This window comes from Drosophila subobscura, chromosome O (genome assembly GCF_008121235.1).
Source record: "Drosophila subobscura isolate 14011-0131.10 chromosome O, UCBerk_Dsub_1.0, whole genome shotgun sequence".
NCBI classification, from domain to species: Eukaryota; Metazoa; Arthropoda; class Insecta; order Diptera; family Drosophilidae; genus Drosophila; species Drosophila subobscura.
In genome coordinates this window covers 26,004,136-26,019,569 of record NC_048533.1, presented here as the reverse complement: position 1 = coordinate 26,019,569, position 15,434 = coordinate 26,004,136, and the positions used below count along the sequence as shown (strand labels likewise).

General features: G+C 46.3%; 1 protein-coding gene across 6 annotated transcripts in view; it reads left to right on the top strand.

The window, feature by feature from the left end:
* LOC117896064 (band 4.1-like protein 4) overlaps positions 1–15,434 on the top strand; it is a 60,563-nt gene that overhangs the window by 22,842 nt on the left and 22,287 nt on the right. For all 6 annotated transcript variants that reach the window (XM_034804082.1, XM_034804083.1, XM_034804081.1 and 3 more), the window contains exons 2-4: positions 3,503–3,675; positions 14,182–14,286; positions 14,649–14,773. In XM_034804082.1, the coding sequence (XP_034659973.1) occupies positions 3,592–3,675; positions 14,182–14,286; positions 14,649–14,773 (314 nt within the window). In that variant the 5' untranslated portion in view covers positions 3,503–3,591. The remainder of the gene's footprint in view (positions 1–3,502; positions 3,676–14,181; positions 14,287–14,648; positions 14,774–15,434) is intronic.

Below are 15,434 nucleotides of genomic sequence, written 5' to 3'. Positions count from 1 at the left end.
AAACGCGCATTTAATCATCATTAAAGTGTGGGTCTGGTTTCAGGTTTCAGGTTTCTGGGCCATGAGCCATGGGCCTGCGACTTTGTCTGGGGCAATCCTTCTGATTTGCGGCGCCCCCTTCTCACCTTTTTTTTGGCATTTGCACTTTTCGATGCTTTCACGTTTTTCATCATCATTACCAGCAGCAAAATCTACGCACACAGGCAGCAGTTCCGTCCCCTTTATCACCCCCACAAACAGCCAGCCAGCCAGCCAGCCAGGCAGCAAGGCAGCAGCAGCAACAACAACACTGGTAATAAATAATTTCGTTTTAGCCAGAAAACCAGACCAAAGACCAAAAGGGAGAGAGAGAGAGAGCGACCTGTGCCAGACATTACTCTGCTGACTTTCTGCCAGATGTATGTGCTAAAAGTTTGTTTGCCTTTTGCCTTGGCCTGGGTGTTACTTCCGCAAACATAAAATGGAACCAAGGGATACAGATGGATGCCAGGAGCGAGCTGGGGAGGGAAGGAGTGCGGATTCATTGAAATATGACAAAATGCTGTTTGAGACATTTTCAGTTATTGATACGCCCGTCAGAAAAGCAGAAAAACAGAAATGAATGCAAGTAGGGAGCGGGCGCCTTCTCCATCGAGTTTATGATGATGTGGGGAGAGGAGAGGAGTAATGTGCGACTGTATATGGATTTAGGGAGGATGTATGGGGAGTCTGGAGTCTGCACAAATATTATTAATAAAGCACCCGAAAAGAAGGAGCAGGGAAGAATGAGTAGAAAAGCTTTGCAGGAAGCATAGAAGGAAGAGCAGGAAAGAAAGTAGTAAAAGTCCCCCGGAAAATTGAAAGCAAAGTTTGCGTCTGATAAATAGGCAACGGCAGGGGGGAGGGATGAATGAAGGTCGGTCGGCCAAATGCCACACGCACTTTATCACAAATCAAGGCAAGTTTTTCTTTTAGCCATCACACCCCCAGTAGAGCATGGGGAAAAGTCACGCCTACCACCCGCTGATGCTCTTCCTCCTCCTACTGCTCCTCCCCCTGCGGCTGCTGCTGTTGCTGTGATAAATTTGATGCGAAAAGAAATTATGAGGGTGTCGCTGGATGCTGAAACATGAAGTTGAAGCTGAAGCATGAAGCTGAATCTCTAACCGATGCTGATGCTGATGATGTCCTGTAAACACACAGGGCTCGGGCATAAAGATATGACGCTATAAATAAGCCCAGGCGATAAATTTCATCAGTGGCTGGGCAGGGGACAGGAAATGCTGCTCAAAAATCGATCAATGGCATATTTATCATGTGTGTGGTTTTGCAGGATTTTCTGGGGACTTTCCATGTCCCCTTTCCTTCCTTTGCGGTTCAGCATTTAGGATGGGGAAGAAACTTATGGCATTTGTTGAACGTTTCTCAACTCTCGGTGAAAAATGTTGAAAGAGTTTTTCGGAAAACCAATTAACATGTTTATGGCCGAGAAAATTGTTTTCCCATCTATGAAAAAAAAACATGTGAAAACTAAAGCTAAAGCTTAACGATCGGGAGGGGCATTAAATTTAAAGAAAATGCACGATTAAATTGTTATTTCCGCCTGTGCGTGGAAGCTGCTGCTCCTGTGGGTGGGTGGGAAAACCTCCCGTAGCGCGGCAGAGTCTGCACTCTCTCTCTGGTGGCAAGTTGAATGAACTTGTTGTTGCATGCGTTCGGCTGCAATTAAAATTACATGCACTGGAGTGGGACTGCGGACGACAACGACAACGACAACCATTTCCATCTTTTTCCACATTCATAGTGGCTGTCATTCACATAAATATGCATTTTAATTGATGCAACTTGCAGCCATGCTCCGTTGCTGCCCCCGTTGCCACAGCAGCAGCAGCCGCGCTGACAGAGTGACCAACTTAAAGACAGATGAATGACAGATGTCAGTCCGCCGACTTGGCAGCCGACTTTCCATTAATTAGGCATAATATTTCATTAGTATAATGAGCGCCGGAGCTCCAGTGAAATGTGCCAGCCAGCGTCTAATAAAAGCCCCCACACACACACTCACACGCATAGAAAATGCAAATGGAAAAGAGGCTGCAACCTCAACTATGACTGCTGTGAGTGCAACTACTATGACTGCTCCTATGACTATAACTACAAGTCAGAGAATATGCAAAAACAACAGAAACTTTGAGGTCTGGCCATGTGAAATGTGTGAAAAGTCAACCATGGCCCAGCCCCCCCTTAGAGCTGGTCTTTTTTTTCACCCATTCGCAGTTTTCATTATGCGAATGCACATTAATTATTTTGCAGTTGAAGCAGCAGCAGAAGCAGCAACCAACAAAGAAGCAGCCACATGCGTCTCAGCGACAGAGTTGCAGTGGCACTGCCAGAGATCTACTTGTTGTGGCACTCATTCTCTCTCTCTATCTCTGTGTTTTTGTCGGCGAAATGTTTTCTGATGTTTTCATGAGATATCAAAGCGGACGACAGTACAGTGGGCTATGACTATGGGCTTTAGCTGGGATTCCCTTTGAGCGAGTACCTCGACAATTGAAATTTGAAGATAACTCTTTTTCTTTACAGCCAAATACGAGTGCAAGTTAGAGTCATTAGGTTAATGGGATGCACATGTAGGGCAAAGTTTAAGAAACGAATAAAAGCTGCAAATATATCGGTTATTAGATTTGGTTCGGCATTGTCATATTTATTATTTGCCATCGACATGGCAAGGTTTTTGCCCTTGCAGCTGTTTCCACTGTTTGGCCACTGTTTCCGCACTAATTTCAACTTTGTGGCGCTTCCAAACTTGTCCATTAAAGCCCCTTGGCAAACTTTAAGCTGGTCGCCAGTTGCCTCCTCCTCGTTACTCTCTTGCCACTGCCTCGCCCCCCCCTCCATGTACTATAACTCTAATGACATAATCTGCTTTTAGGCAACACACACACACAAACACACATAAACACACAGAGGCACGAATAGAGAGGGAGAAGCGCCCTTTAACTAATCCGCTTAAGTGACTTTTGTTGGTGTTGTTCTTGTAGTCTTCGCAGCAAAGTAAAGGGGGCTTTAGTCGGCAACGTAGGTGATTCTTTCTCTGCGGTTCCCCTTCTTCATGCATATTAAACTTATCGCTGGAAAACAACCGCAATTATAAAATTATAATGATAATGCCCCCACTGGGGGGAATGGAGGAGCAGCGGCAACCGCTGACAGTTGGCTGACTGTCATTGGCGCTGATGTGTTGGCTGCTGATCTGCGGCTCAGATAAGTGCCAAGCCAAATGAGTTATTAAAACAAGGCCTAGGCCAAGAGACTATAACTGCCAGAGTTGGTTAGAGTCTTCGCCTTCCCCATGGACGGTGTTTGAGGCATTTCCAACCAGTCGCTGTATCTGCATCTGCATCTGTAAACCAGTTGCAAATGCAAGTTGCATTCCTGCTAATTGCACAAGCAAGAGCATATCTACGTATTAATTATGTGCACATATTAATTGCCACTTTCTATCATCTTTCTCTTGCAGACAATGCCAGACAATCGTCAGGGCGAGGCGACGTATACTTAATCTTTCATCGTGTGGAGAGTGAAGGCAAAAGCAAAAGGGCAACAAACATGAATTGCCTGTGTCGGCCATCGCGGATTATGTCCGTGCGCATTAACTTGCTGGATGAAACCGAGTTTATACACGAGATCAAGGTAAGTGCCTTCCCGCTCTCCATTTTCTAGGGTAAACATTGGTGCAAACTCTCTTTCCCTTTCATCACACCCACAACCCCATCATCATCATCATCATCATCAACGGCATCCTCCACAGCATCAGCAACATTATGTGACATGACAAAAAGTGTTGCATACTTTGAACGTGCCACACTGAGTTAGGAGACGGCACAGCACCAACACCACCCTCATCAATATTTAGTGCCAGGGCCTTGTGACTTGGGCAAACACATGCAAAGTGTCATCATTCACACGTCCATGGATCCAGAGTCAGCGCCAGAGTCAGCGCCAGAGCCAAAGCACAGATGTCTGTGACGGTGACGGTGTTTTCCCCTCTGTTTTTCCCAGCCTCTGCTCTCTGGCCTGCTCCTCTCGCTGGCTTAAAACTGCTCACGTTTGCCAAATTAAATGGGTCGTCATCTGAAAGAAGAGTCTCTCGTTGTCGCCTTTTGTCTCGCTGGCTGAAAAATATCTGCTGATGCGGCATGCCCCACTCATAGTTGGCATCATTGTGCGGGCAAATCAAATAAATGGTTGTGATTTTTCTCCGCATCCACTGGGGCTGCCGACAGTGGCATGTTTGGGTGGCCCTATGTCTGTCGTCTGATGTCTGATGTCTCTGGTTTCAGCAAATCCAAGCGAAAAATTAAACCATAAAAGCATATTTGATTCTGTATCTCTGGCCTTTAATTGAAAAATATTTGTAGAAAACATAAATCGGAAGACATAAATCAGTTTGCTGCACTAAATGAACATCAAAATTGCCATGAAATTGAAAGGAAATGAAATGAAAGGAAAGGAATCTGTTGAAAAGAACTTTGTGTGTAGATCGAAAAGATAATCAAGTTGAAGGTTGAACTTCTACTCGTATGCAAATTGTACAACAATGTCTGAGATGGTTTAGGCTCATATTCAATGCTGGTTCTTGTCAACTGCAGAACCCTTGTGAGGTCTGCGACATAATTACCAAGCGACTTAAAGGGCCGACAGTTAATTATGCCCAAGAAAACACAGGGGGAGTGGCAGATACCTCGAGTATGTTTGTGAATGCATGAGGTAATTGGACCAGTTGAGCGTGAATCGCCCACGGCAGATCAGTGGAGTGGTTCCGTACCTGATTGATCGACCAGAAAGAGGGGCGGGGGCCGACGACGACGACAGACTAGTTTAGCCATTCCTGGAACTGACTAATGACACTTGCATGCTGCCTGCTGCCCGCTGCTTATGGCGTGTGTGTTGCATGTGGCAGTTGCTTGCTAAAATTGGAGCACGTAAAACGCTAATAATCACAGCTCATCAACAAGAGATTTATAATAATTTTACAAGAGCTCAACAGCGGTAAGTCCGAGCTCAACTTTTGGCATAAATTGCGCATTAGATCTAGGTGCCCAGTGCCCCATGCAACGTTTCCCCCTGCCACTTGCCACAGCCAGTGTTTAGCTGTGTGTGTCGGACGGCAACCGGCTGTGCCCCAGACACAAACCATCGTTGTCACTGGCCCTCGGGGTCATTATTAATGAGTTTCCACTGGCCCGGACAACTTATCGCTTGTAATTATTGCCCTGGCGACTGATGCACGTAGCCCGTGTGCTGCTCAGGCACATGATTGATAAAAGACTCGCCGCCGACAGAGGGAAAAAAACGACATTTGCCATGAATGAAAACTCAAAGTGCCGCAGAGAGCCAGAGAGATATGCAAAACTGTCAGAGGAGCGAAGGGGGGGAGAAAATGCGTGTGGCCGCCAGCCTCAAAATTGTAATTTTATTTACACCAGCCAGCCAGCCAGCCAGCCAGCGCATGGAGCTGGTGGGGCAGTGCTCTTGCTTTTGCCCCAACTGTCTGTCAATTTGGCAGCAACGATACCACAAAACGACAGGCAGCCCACCTTCGAGACTCGAAGACTTTGACACCGTTTATAGAGTGATTCCATGGAGCAGTATCAAGCAGATGGCTGAAAGATTATTGGAATATTTAGATACAAACTGTACCCTCGGCAAAAGGGTATCCACAACTTCGATGGCAACTGCCGTTTGTTGGCATTGTCATTGGCGTTGTCTGTGTTGATTTTGACGGCTGCCAATGGCACTAAGCGCGCACGCACTTAAAGCCGCCACACGGCTGCAGTCCTACCATTAATGACGACCCAAGTGATTGGAGAGGTGGATATTGATGTCGCTGGCAAGGGGAGGACAAGGGAGCTGATGCCTGCGGTCGTCTCGTTTTGCATTTCGCTGGGTTAAGCGGAGCTCAGTTAGCCAATCGGAGATACTGCTCGTACATTTATCCGCGGCACATCATCCGCGAGACCAATGCTGCAACGCGCGTCTGGTGTCTGGCAAAAGTGTCGTAATCGATATTTCATGGCCATAATGAGAGCCCATGCCAGTCGTTGCGTACGAGTGATTTTTTGGTATGCATTATCCGAGAGGGGATTACAATTTCCTAGCTTATGAATAGGAAAATACTCACAGAAATTCAGGGGCACATGAACAAAATAAATCAAGAGAAACCGAGCATAAAAATAGACAGAAATGCCACAGCATAAAACTTGATCGGTGCGGAATGAAAACTTACAAGAACTCAAAGAACTTAAAGTTTTTGAGAAATTTGTGACATTCAAAGAACTTTAAGTTGTTCGAGACAAAAGTTTGAAAAATGGAGTTGACAAAGCCTCTGTCGCGGCCTTAAGCTCTGCCAAAACTGTGACAAATGGTTTTTGACGACTTCATGCTCAGGAAAATACTCATATAGCACTTACACACACACACACACACACACACACACACACACACACACACACATATATAGACCAAACAAAAATCTTAGAGTTTCGTGGCGTCATTTATCATGCTTACAATGCTAATGACATTTGGCCAGGGCGCAGCACTCGGTACGAAAATTCACGGCCCAGACTGCCACAAGACTTCAAGTGCGGCAGAGCAGACTGCGACTGTGTGGCAGCACTTGAAGTGGTTATATAATTATTTCTTAACGGTGCCCAAAGCTCTGACCACCACTTGCCGAGTGCCAAATATTGTGTGGGTTTTGTTTGACCAGCGCTTGATTCTGTCAATACAGGGTGCACTATGTGCTTGGGACCGTGCGGCTGTGGGACTGTGATTTGGGATTGAAATCGGATCAGATCTCGCTGGGCAGACACATGGTCGCTTGAACGTTTGAACGTTTGAGAATTTATGTAAATCATTCACCCAAATACACACACTTCACTTCACATAGTGGCCGAACAATGACATGGCCGAAATGGTAATGGAAAATGGTTTTGGATTCGAGTGTTTCACGAGCAAACACTTCAGAGCCCCCAGCCCAGCGGCACAGCTGAAACAAATTGCCAGATACTCGCACCAAATACCACATGCATATGTATATCTAAACTGTATCTGAATATAAGTATAGCTCTTTGGGATAGACAAAATGTTGGTCATATGCCCCCCAGGCGACATTTAATTAGAGTCGAGCGAACGTTGGTGTCTGTCGGTCCAGTGTTCACACGCCAAGCGGCGCACAGCTCGCGTCATTTCTATGGCCAAAATAAACCTGCAGTTTATGGCCAACATAATTAAGTTAAAAGCTTTTTTACAGTCACCCCGCCCACCACCTGCCCACCTCCCCACCACCCCATGGACAGTCCGCGCGCGACCAAATTGATAATGAAAATGAGACTGAAAATAAGCAAAAACCCATGAAGCGTGTTTAATGGCTAAATAAATGCTGGCTGGCGTCTAGATTTCAGTGGTGCACCCACACCTGTGTCTCATTTTCTAATGGCTACAGTTAATGTTAGCCAAGGCCAGGATATAGAAAGGAAACTGACCATCGATTCAAAATGAGAATCCAAACGGAAATGTTCACAGATTTAATGGAAATTGTCTAACACAGAGCAAGGGAAATATGAGGCTCTCCCTCACAGTTCAGAACGTATTCATAAAGAAGAAAAAGGTCTAAACCCTTACCTTTTTTTCTGCCAAAGTCAGCGAAGCAAAGTCCGCTCCTCTTGTTCCCTTTTTTTGGGGGGCAGCTGTGTGGGGTAATTACTTTATCTGTTGCTGAAGTTGCGTTTCGGTTCGGTAATAGGATTAACAAAGGCAACGAAATTTTGTGGCTCAAAAACTGACTATAGAATGGAAATCCAAAGCTGGCCAAAGAGTCTCCCTCTATCTGCATCTCTCTCGCACTCACTCAGTCTGTGTGCTGCCTTTTGCAGCAGCTGTCAGAACCATAACTCAGTGTCAAGTCGAGTCGAGGCTGACTCTGGATATATCTGGATATCTGCGTGGCCACAAAAGCCCCCGCACCACAGACAGACAAAGACAAAAACCAATTGTTCAATGGAGGAGTACGAACGGAGCTGCTGCGGGGCCCCAAACGAAATAGATTTGCAAACAATTTGCAACAATTCAATCAAAAAACTTTAAACGCAAATACAGAACGTCGTACCGTTGGACAGACGCTTCAGCGGGTGGCCAGAACCGAACGGAACGGGTGGGAGATCAGACCAAAAGAGCTCTAACTTGACGGCCATCAGATAACTCACTCACTTGGTGGTCCATGGCTCTGGTCTGGTCTGGGGTCGGCCCAGCTCAGCCTCACTTTTCGACTTCTTTTGCGCCCTGTGTCGCTGTCAGTTAGCCCCCTCTGTCTGTCTGTCTGCATGTCTCTCTATCTGTCTGCTTGCGCTGTTTGTTTGCCCAAGCGTTTGAATGGGAGAGCTAACAAAAGCAGCAAAGAAATTTCAAGGTGAGACCGGGTCTAGAGCGTAGCGGCATGGCCATGTCTTGGGTTTTTGTGTGCGCGCGGATAAGCGCAGAAATATTTGCCAGCCAAACACAATGATATCCAGCATTTGCCACAGACGTCTCTCAGGGTCTCGGCAGCGAGCAACGTGCAACATGCAACGCGCAACGTGCAGTGTGCGGAAAATGCAAGTGATGCCACAGCGGCGGAAGTCGTAGCTCTCCCTGGCAGCCAGCCGGAAAAGCTCGAGACATGTTGAACAGTTGCACGTGCAATATTTCACCGCCACTCTGCCACATATTGATTGCCTTGCCCCGGGCTGGAATTAGCACAGCAAGAGGAAAAGAAACTATCCTTGGCTCAAAGAGCGCATCCCGCTGGAAAAAGCTGGCGAAGAAAATACGTCAACGGAGTGCGGATAAGCTGCGACAAATGTCAACGGGGCAACGAACGAGCCAAAGAACTGCCAAAGCCCAAACATGCCACAAAACAAAAACAAAAAACGAAAAGAAAAAAAACGGGCGATCGGAAAGGCGGAACAAGAAGTGCCGCTATGTGACGATGACGGGCGACACACAACTCATATTGCAACATGAGGCAGGAGTCAGCAGGCAGCAGGCATCAGGCAGCAGCTCTAGTTGAAGCTGGAGATGCTTCCAAAGCTGATGCCCAAGCTGATGCTGATGCTGATTCTGAGTCAGAGGCGAAGTCAAAGAGGCTGAGGAGAAGGTTCTGATGCTGAGACCCAGTCATCGTCGTCCATATACACATCCACATGCAGCATTGTCAGGCTTTGTGCCCGTTTGGCATGGCATGCGAAATAAAACTCTCGTAAACAGACAGCCGACGTCGCTTCTAAACTGCAAGCATCTGCAGAACAAGGAGCAGAACAAATCCACTTTGCAGAGGAAGCTGACAGATGGATACGCTTACGGAAAAGGTTCGGGAGAGTGGGTTAAGATTTTGAAACAATGCTGTTAAAAATATGAGCAGATCTTGAATGGAAGAAAAGCAAATTGAGAATATGTTACCTCTTCCTTGCTTTCTAACAAAGATACCCACCTGGTCATAGAGTATGTACCAACGCACGGCAAAGGCATCACCACCGAATGGACAACAACAGCAAAAACAACATCGGCGAGAAGAGGCAGCAAACAGCAAACAAGGTGGAGACGGAGATGAACCTTTGGAGGCTGAGCTGCAGGAATTACGCAAATCTCGTTTGTTGAATGTGTTTTTCAGTTAGGTGGAAGATGCGCCAATATGGGGATGAGCCGCACTAGGCGAGAGGGTGGGAGAGGGCGGGCGTGGGGCTACGTTTGGGGCTTCAACTAAAGAGATGAAGATGGAGGAGGATGAAGGATGAAGGAGTGACGGCATGGACATAAATCTGCTTTAGCATTTGGATTCTCTGACTGGGTTTTGTGCATAAAGACGACGACAACCAAACACGATGTTGCCTCTGCCTCTGCCATTGCTTTTCTTTCATTTTGTCGCCGTTTTGTCTGTGACATTGCAAACGGCTGAGTGTTTGTCTCTCTCTGGGACTTTCTTTCTTTCTCTTCGTGTACCTGTCTCTTTTCGGTGTTATCTCTCTCTCTCTCTCTCTCTTTCGCTCTGTATTTTTCTCTGTTTCTCTGTGTTTATCTTCTATCCTGCACCTTGTATATTTCTCTCCTGTTTTGGCTTTGTTTGTGCTGCTGTTTTTTCTTCTATTTATTCCTTTTTTTAGGTTTTTTTTGCTTAAGACTCATAATGCCGTTATAAACACAAACGAATGCAGCTCTGTTTTTGCATCTGTGTGTGTGTTGGTTGTGCCTGTGTGTGTGTGCTTTCTGTTTGTCAGAGGTCAGCGCACGTTTAAGCCAAGCATCGCAATTATACGCACAATGAAATTGGTAGAAGAGAGCCTCAGACGGAGGAGAAGTTGCAAACAAGGGAGAATGCAGGCGCACACACAGGGTAGATGGAACAATGTTTAGGGTGTACCAGATGCTGAGTAGCACCAGCATCTTCGCCATCTGACCTGACCCCCATTGCAGCAACGGCTTTTCCCTTTTCGCTGAACTTTTTCAGCTGTAAATTGCAACAAATAAGCTGACATAATGCCAAGAGGAACGGGCTCCACAAAGCCAGAGAGTGAGAGAGGGGGGCAAGAGGGTACGTTGTGAAACCCTTTGAGAACATAAACTATGTGTTAATTATATTAAAGTCTGGCGGCAACATGCAGCAGATTTCAGCACACACGCAAGAGGCAAGAACTGGGTTAGTCACGTAGTTAAAGTTTTGGCAAGACGTTGATTACGTTTTAGCAGGGATTTTGTCAGCCCCCTGCCAGCACACAGAAAAAGTGTCGTCGCTCCAGAAAGGATGGGTGGACGGCAAGTGCTACTTGGGGGATGGAATGGTATGGTGGCCAGACATGTGTGCTATATTTTCCGGTTTACCACTTGGCGTTCCTCTAATTAAGTTGCATGGCGCAAAACTTCTTCTATTCGTGCCGCCAGCCGCCTGCCAGCAGCTGACAGGAGTGTAGGGTCTGCTGGTTAGGGAAAAATGTAAGCTCATTAAGTGTACTTGGCCAGGATTCGATGTCCTTTAGGCAGCAGCAGCCGAGCAGCCAGCCAGTCAGCCAGTCAGCCGGCACTCCTTCGAACATCAAAGTAAGCATAATTTGATTAAGACATTTTAGCCAAAGACCTAATCATCATTAGCATCAACATAATCATCGTTGGGGCACATCCGGAGCTTCCATCCTCTGCTCAATTTTCGCTGCTGTCAGCATCAGCAGGAGCAGCAGCCACCAGCTATCCGCATCCGCATCCGCATCCACATCATCCTTTGATGCCCCAGACATCATCTACTACGTCACTGGTTCGTTCGCTTCACTTCGACTCAAGCGAAATCTAATTTATTGAACTCTGTCAGGGGGAGAGAGAAATGAAGTCAGGGGTGGGGAGGAAAAGGGAGTGGCTGTACGCTCCCAGAAAAAAACCTTTTGGGACTTAAACACTTTTGTTTGCACAAGTTTTTCCGGGTTTCTCCTCCCTCCCCTGCACCCTGTCTCCTTTTGCTCTGTGATTAATTGCCGGCCATTGCGGTCCCTTACATGTTTTAACGTTGATTTTTAGCCATAACGTTAAGGAAAGGCTTTCGGTCTTTCGGTCTTTCGGGCTTTCGACATGCATGCGGCGTAGTTCATTAGGATGGAAACTTGTTATGTGGGGTCGGTCTGTCGGGCTGTCGGTCTCTCTATTAGTTTGAGTTTCGATGAGGGGAGCGACGTGTCTACCGGCAATGTGTCTATTCCAATATATTTAGTGCAAAGATCGAAACGAGGTGGAAGGAGGGGAAAACTCTCTGCCACACATGTTTAGGGGATATTATATTACACAGCCACTCACCTTCATCAAGTATTCCATTTACGGGGCACATACATTATTAGCCCCAGTCAGAGCTTTTACTAAGTAAACGCCAGACCGACAATATGATGAACGCTCATGGTTCTTATGCATTTTTAAAATGCACTTTTCAGCTATCGTTCTATGGTAAAAGCATTGGGCAACAACAGCAACTAAAACAACACCAAAAAGCAACAAAAGAACGCAACAGAACACAGAGCTAGCTGGTGACAACAATAAGGACATGGTCTTGTGTAGGAAATTTTATGGACCATTGTATTAATGTCCTTGGCCCACGTTCACGTATTTGTAATGCAATTTAAGGCTGCAGGATGGCAGCACAGGGACAGCAGCAGGACACAGAATGGGCGTACATCAAGATGCATGGCAGGGACTGCACGGCAGGGACTGCATTGAATAGCAGTACACCAGAAAGCCCAGGAACTGCAAGAGCACGTTCACTTAGTCTCTGCTGTCACTGTCACTGTCACTATGTCACTTCCCCCTCTCCACTCCACTCCACTCCACTCTCGACTGTCATCTAATGCAGTCAACTCAAATGCAATTAGTTTTTCCACACATACTCGCACTCGCACTCGCACTGGCATACAAAGATGTCTCTGGGGAGAACCCAGGAGCATCAGCATATGCAAAAATCAACTCAGTTTGACCTTTTGAAAGAGTGAGGGAACTCTTTTGTGGCAACGTGTTGTCATATAGAGATTATCGCCCTCGCCTCAGCTCGCCTTCGTCTTCCACTCAATTTTCTGGCACTTGCAATTCCCAAACGGCAGCTTAAACATCTCGATGCCAGTCGGAGCATGTAAGAGTACTCCTTCGTTTCGGTTGGGTCAGCAGAAAATGCTTAACATAAATTCAAAACGGAGTTCGGTTCGGCTCCTGGCCGAGTCCCAGTTTGTTCACACTTGCCAGCCATTAAGTTTATGACGCAACAGCAGTAAAACAGTGGAGGGAATGCATGTAAAGGGATGCGATGCCCATCGCTGTCGTGTGTGCAGGATGTGGCCCCCAAAGGGATCCTTTGGCCAGGCAAAATACCATAAATAAAACATGGCAACGGCTCGAACAGCAAAGTAACAGCAACAGCAACATCAAAAGCAAAGCCAATGGCAACGCACCGCCAGCAACAAAAGGCAAAAGTCACTGTCTGTTGGTCAGTGCCAAAAAAAGAGAGCGAAACCACAACAAAAAACAATGAAGGAATTGTGTATAAGAGTGCCGAAGCATTTGATACCCTTGCATATCAATATGGGCATAGAAAAGTGTCTGGAATAATCGTTGGACTTTTGATGAAAGAGCAAACAAACGACTTCTCGTTCAATTGATTGTTCTTAGTATATGAAATACCTGTTATTCCCAGTTGTTACAAACACCTCCACATATTTAATAATCTCTCTGAGTAATGGGTATTGAAACATCCACCAAAAGAGAGAGAATCAAACATGTTGAAGCGCCAGCTGCTCCACATGAGACACGTGGCAGACAATGAAGGAGCATCCATCCCCCACTGGCGGACTGGGCTGGACCCGTAGGTTGGGGCGTGTCAGGAGCCTTTGCGGTTAACAATAGTACGCCCCTGGCCATAGACCATAGTTTGGGTGCTTTTTTGTGGTTCCTGCAGCTGCGGCAACCTTTTTTTTTGGCAGCAGGAGCACATGGAGAAGGGCAGTCTCCCCAGAGAATCAACTCAATTTATTATTGCCACTAGACAGAGAACAAAAAAAAAAGGGAATTGGCATTTTAAAGCTTTAACAAATTAAATTAAACCAACAGAAAATTGTTGATTGCCCGACTTTGTCCACACTTCGATTTGCCATAAATTGTTTGGCTTTTGCTTTGTGGGGGGACATTTTCTTATTTGCTTTTGGCGGCGCACGCTATTGGTCCTCGTTGTTTTCTCTGTTTTCCTTTTTTATATTATATTTTTCCATTTTATTTTATCAGCAAACAGCGACAGCAAAAGAAAAGTGCAAAGGCAACAGAAACAGAAACAAGCGGCACCAGAAAAAGGCAGCAATTTTCCAATTGAATAATTGTCACTCGGGAAGTTTTCACTTTTGTCGGCAGACGGCAGAGAGAGTTAGTCAACCGGAGAAACAGGGCCAGAACGAGGACCAAGGACCAAGGACTGAGGACCATGGCTGTGGCCATTCAACGGCTCAACAGTTTGCCAGTGTTTCCACAGTGTTTGCCTTTGCCCAGTCTTTGCTCAGTCTTTGCCCAGTCGCTTTCCAGACCCAACGCAGCATCCTCTCAGCATCCCTCGCCTTGCTCCTCTGTTTTAACAGCAATTTTCTTGTCTATTTTCAGGATGATTTGCCGGGCCAGGCTCTGCTGGATGTCGTCTTTGCCAGGCTCAATTTAATCGAGACCTCATACTTCGGCATACGCTACATAGACGAGGAGAATCAAACGGTAAGCCAGACAGTTTCGTCCAGGACTCTCGTCCTGCTCCTACTTCCGCTGTGCAAACATATTGGTTTTTGAAATTCATTTTCATTGAAATTCATTCAGGCGCAACGAGCGCCAAAGAAAATGAGAACAAAATGCCGTGCCCCAGACGGAGGCGCAACTCTTTGAGTCTCCCCATATCGCTGTGGGGCAAATTACATAATTTCGCTTTCAAGCACCTGTCTGTTGTCCTTCACGGACACTTTTGTGCGTGTCCTTTCTAAGAACAAAGCGTCTGAGTAGCACATGCCCCCTGTGGTTCGTCTCGGCCATGACCTGTTTAGCCTCTTTAACCTTTCATTATTGTGTTTCATTCTCTGCTGCAGCACTGGCTGGACCCTGCCTCACGCATCTCCCGTCAACTGAAACCCAAATCGGACCCATACGACTTGTATTTCGGTGTGAAATTCTATGCTGCCGATCCGTGCAAGCTGCTGGAGGAAATCACCAGGTAAGTGTGTGCGGTTCAGAATCCTCAATTAAATTAATTATTTAAGCCATTTAATGTGGCGCAACTTTTGGTCTGGGATATGCATCAAATTGAATTTGAGTAAATTTAATTTGTTAACAGACGCATAATTATAATGCAATAAACAATAAATGAGGCGAATGGACGACGGAGATGCTGTTAAGGCGAGAGCTCCCAGCTAATGGATAATGCATGAAATTAATGCATTTATGCGCAAACACATTAAGCAAAATAAATTAAAAATAACGCAATAGTCAATTGATAATGGAGTGGCAGGGCTGCAGATGTTGCAGTTGGATAGGCCCTGCTTCGAGTGGAGTGGAGTGGAATAGAGTGGCGTGGATGATTGGTGTTCAAAATGCCAAATGTCGCAAACGCAAACGTTTATGCTGGTTAGCACTGGCAAGGGATATGTGGACACAGGAGCAGGACAGACAGGGTGGACACAGTACATGGTCATGGCTTTCATCATCATCGTTCGATGGTGTCTGGGGGCGATTGCTGCATTTATCAAGCATTTGGTGTGTGCAAATATTTGCACTTTATACGACGACACGTTCGCCATAATCATCGCCAGAGACAGCAGCAGAGCAGCAGAGTGGATTGTTGAGGATGGAGAATCGATACCCCACCCTTTGGCCAA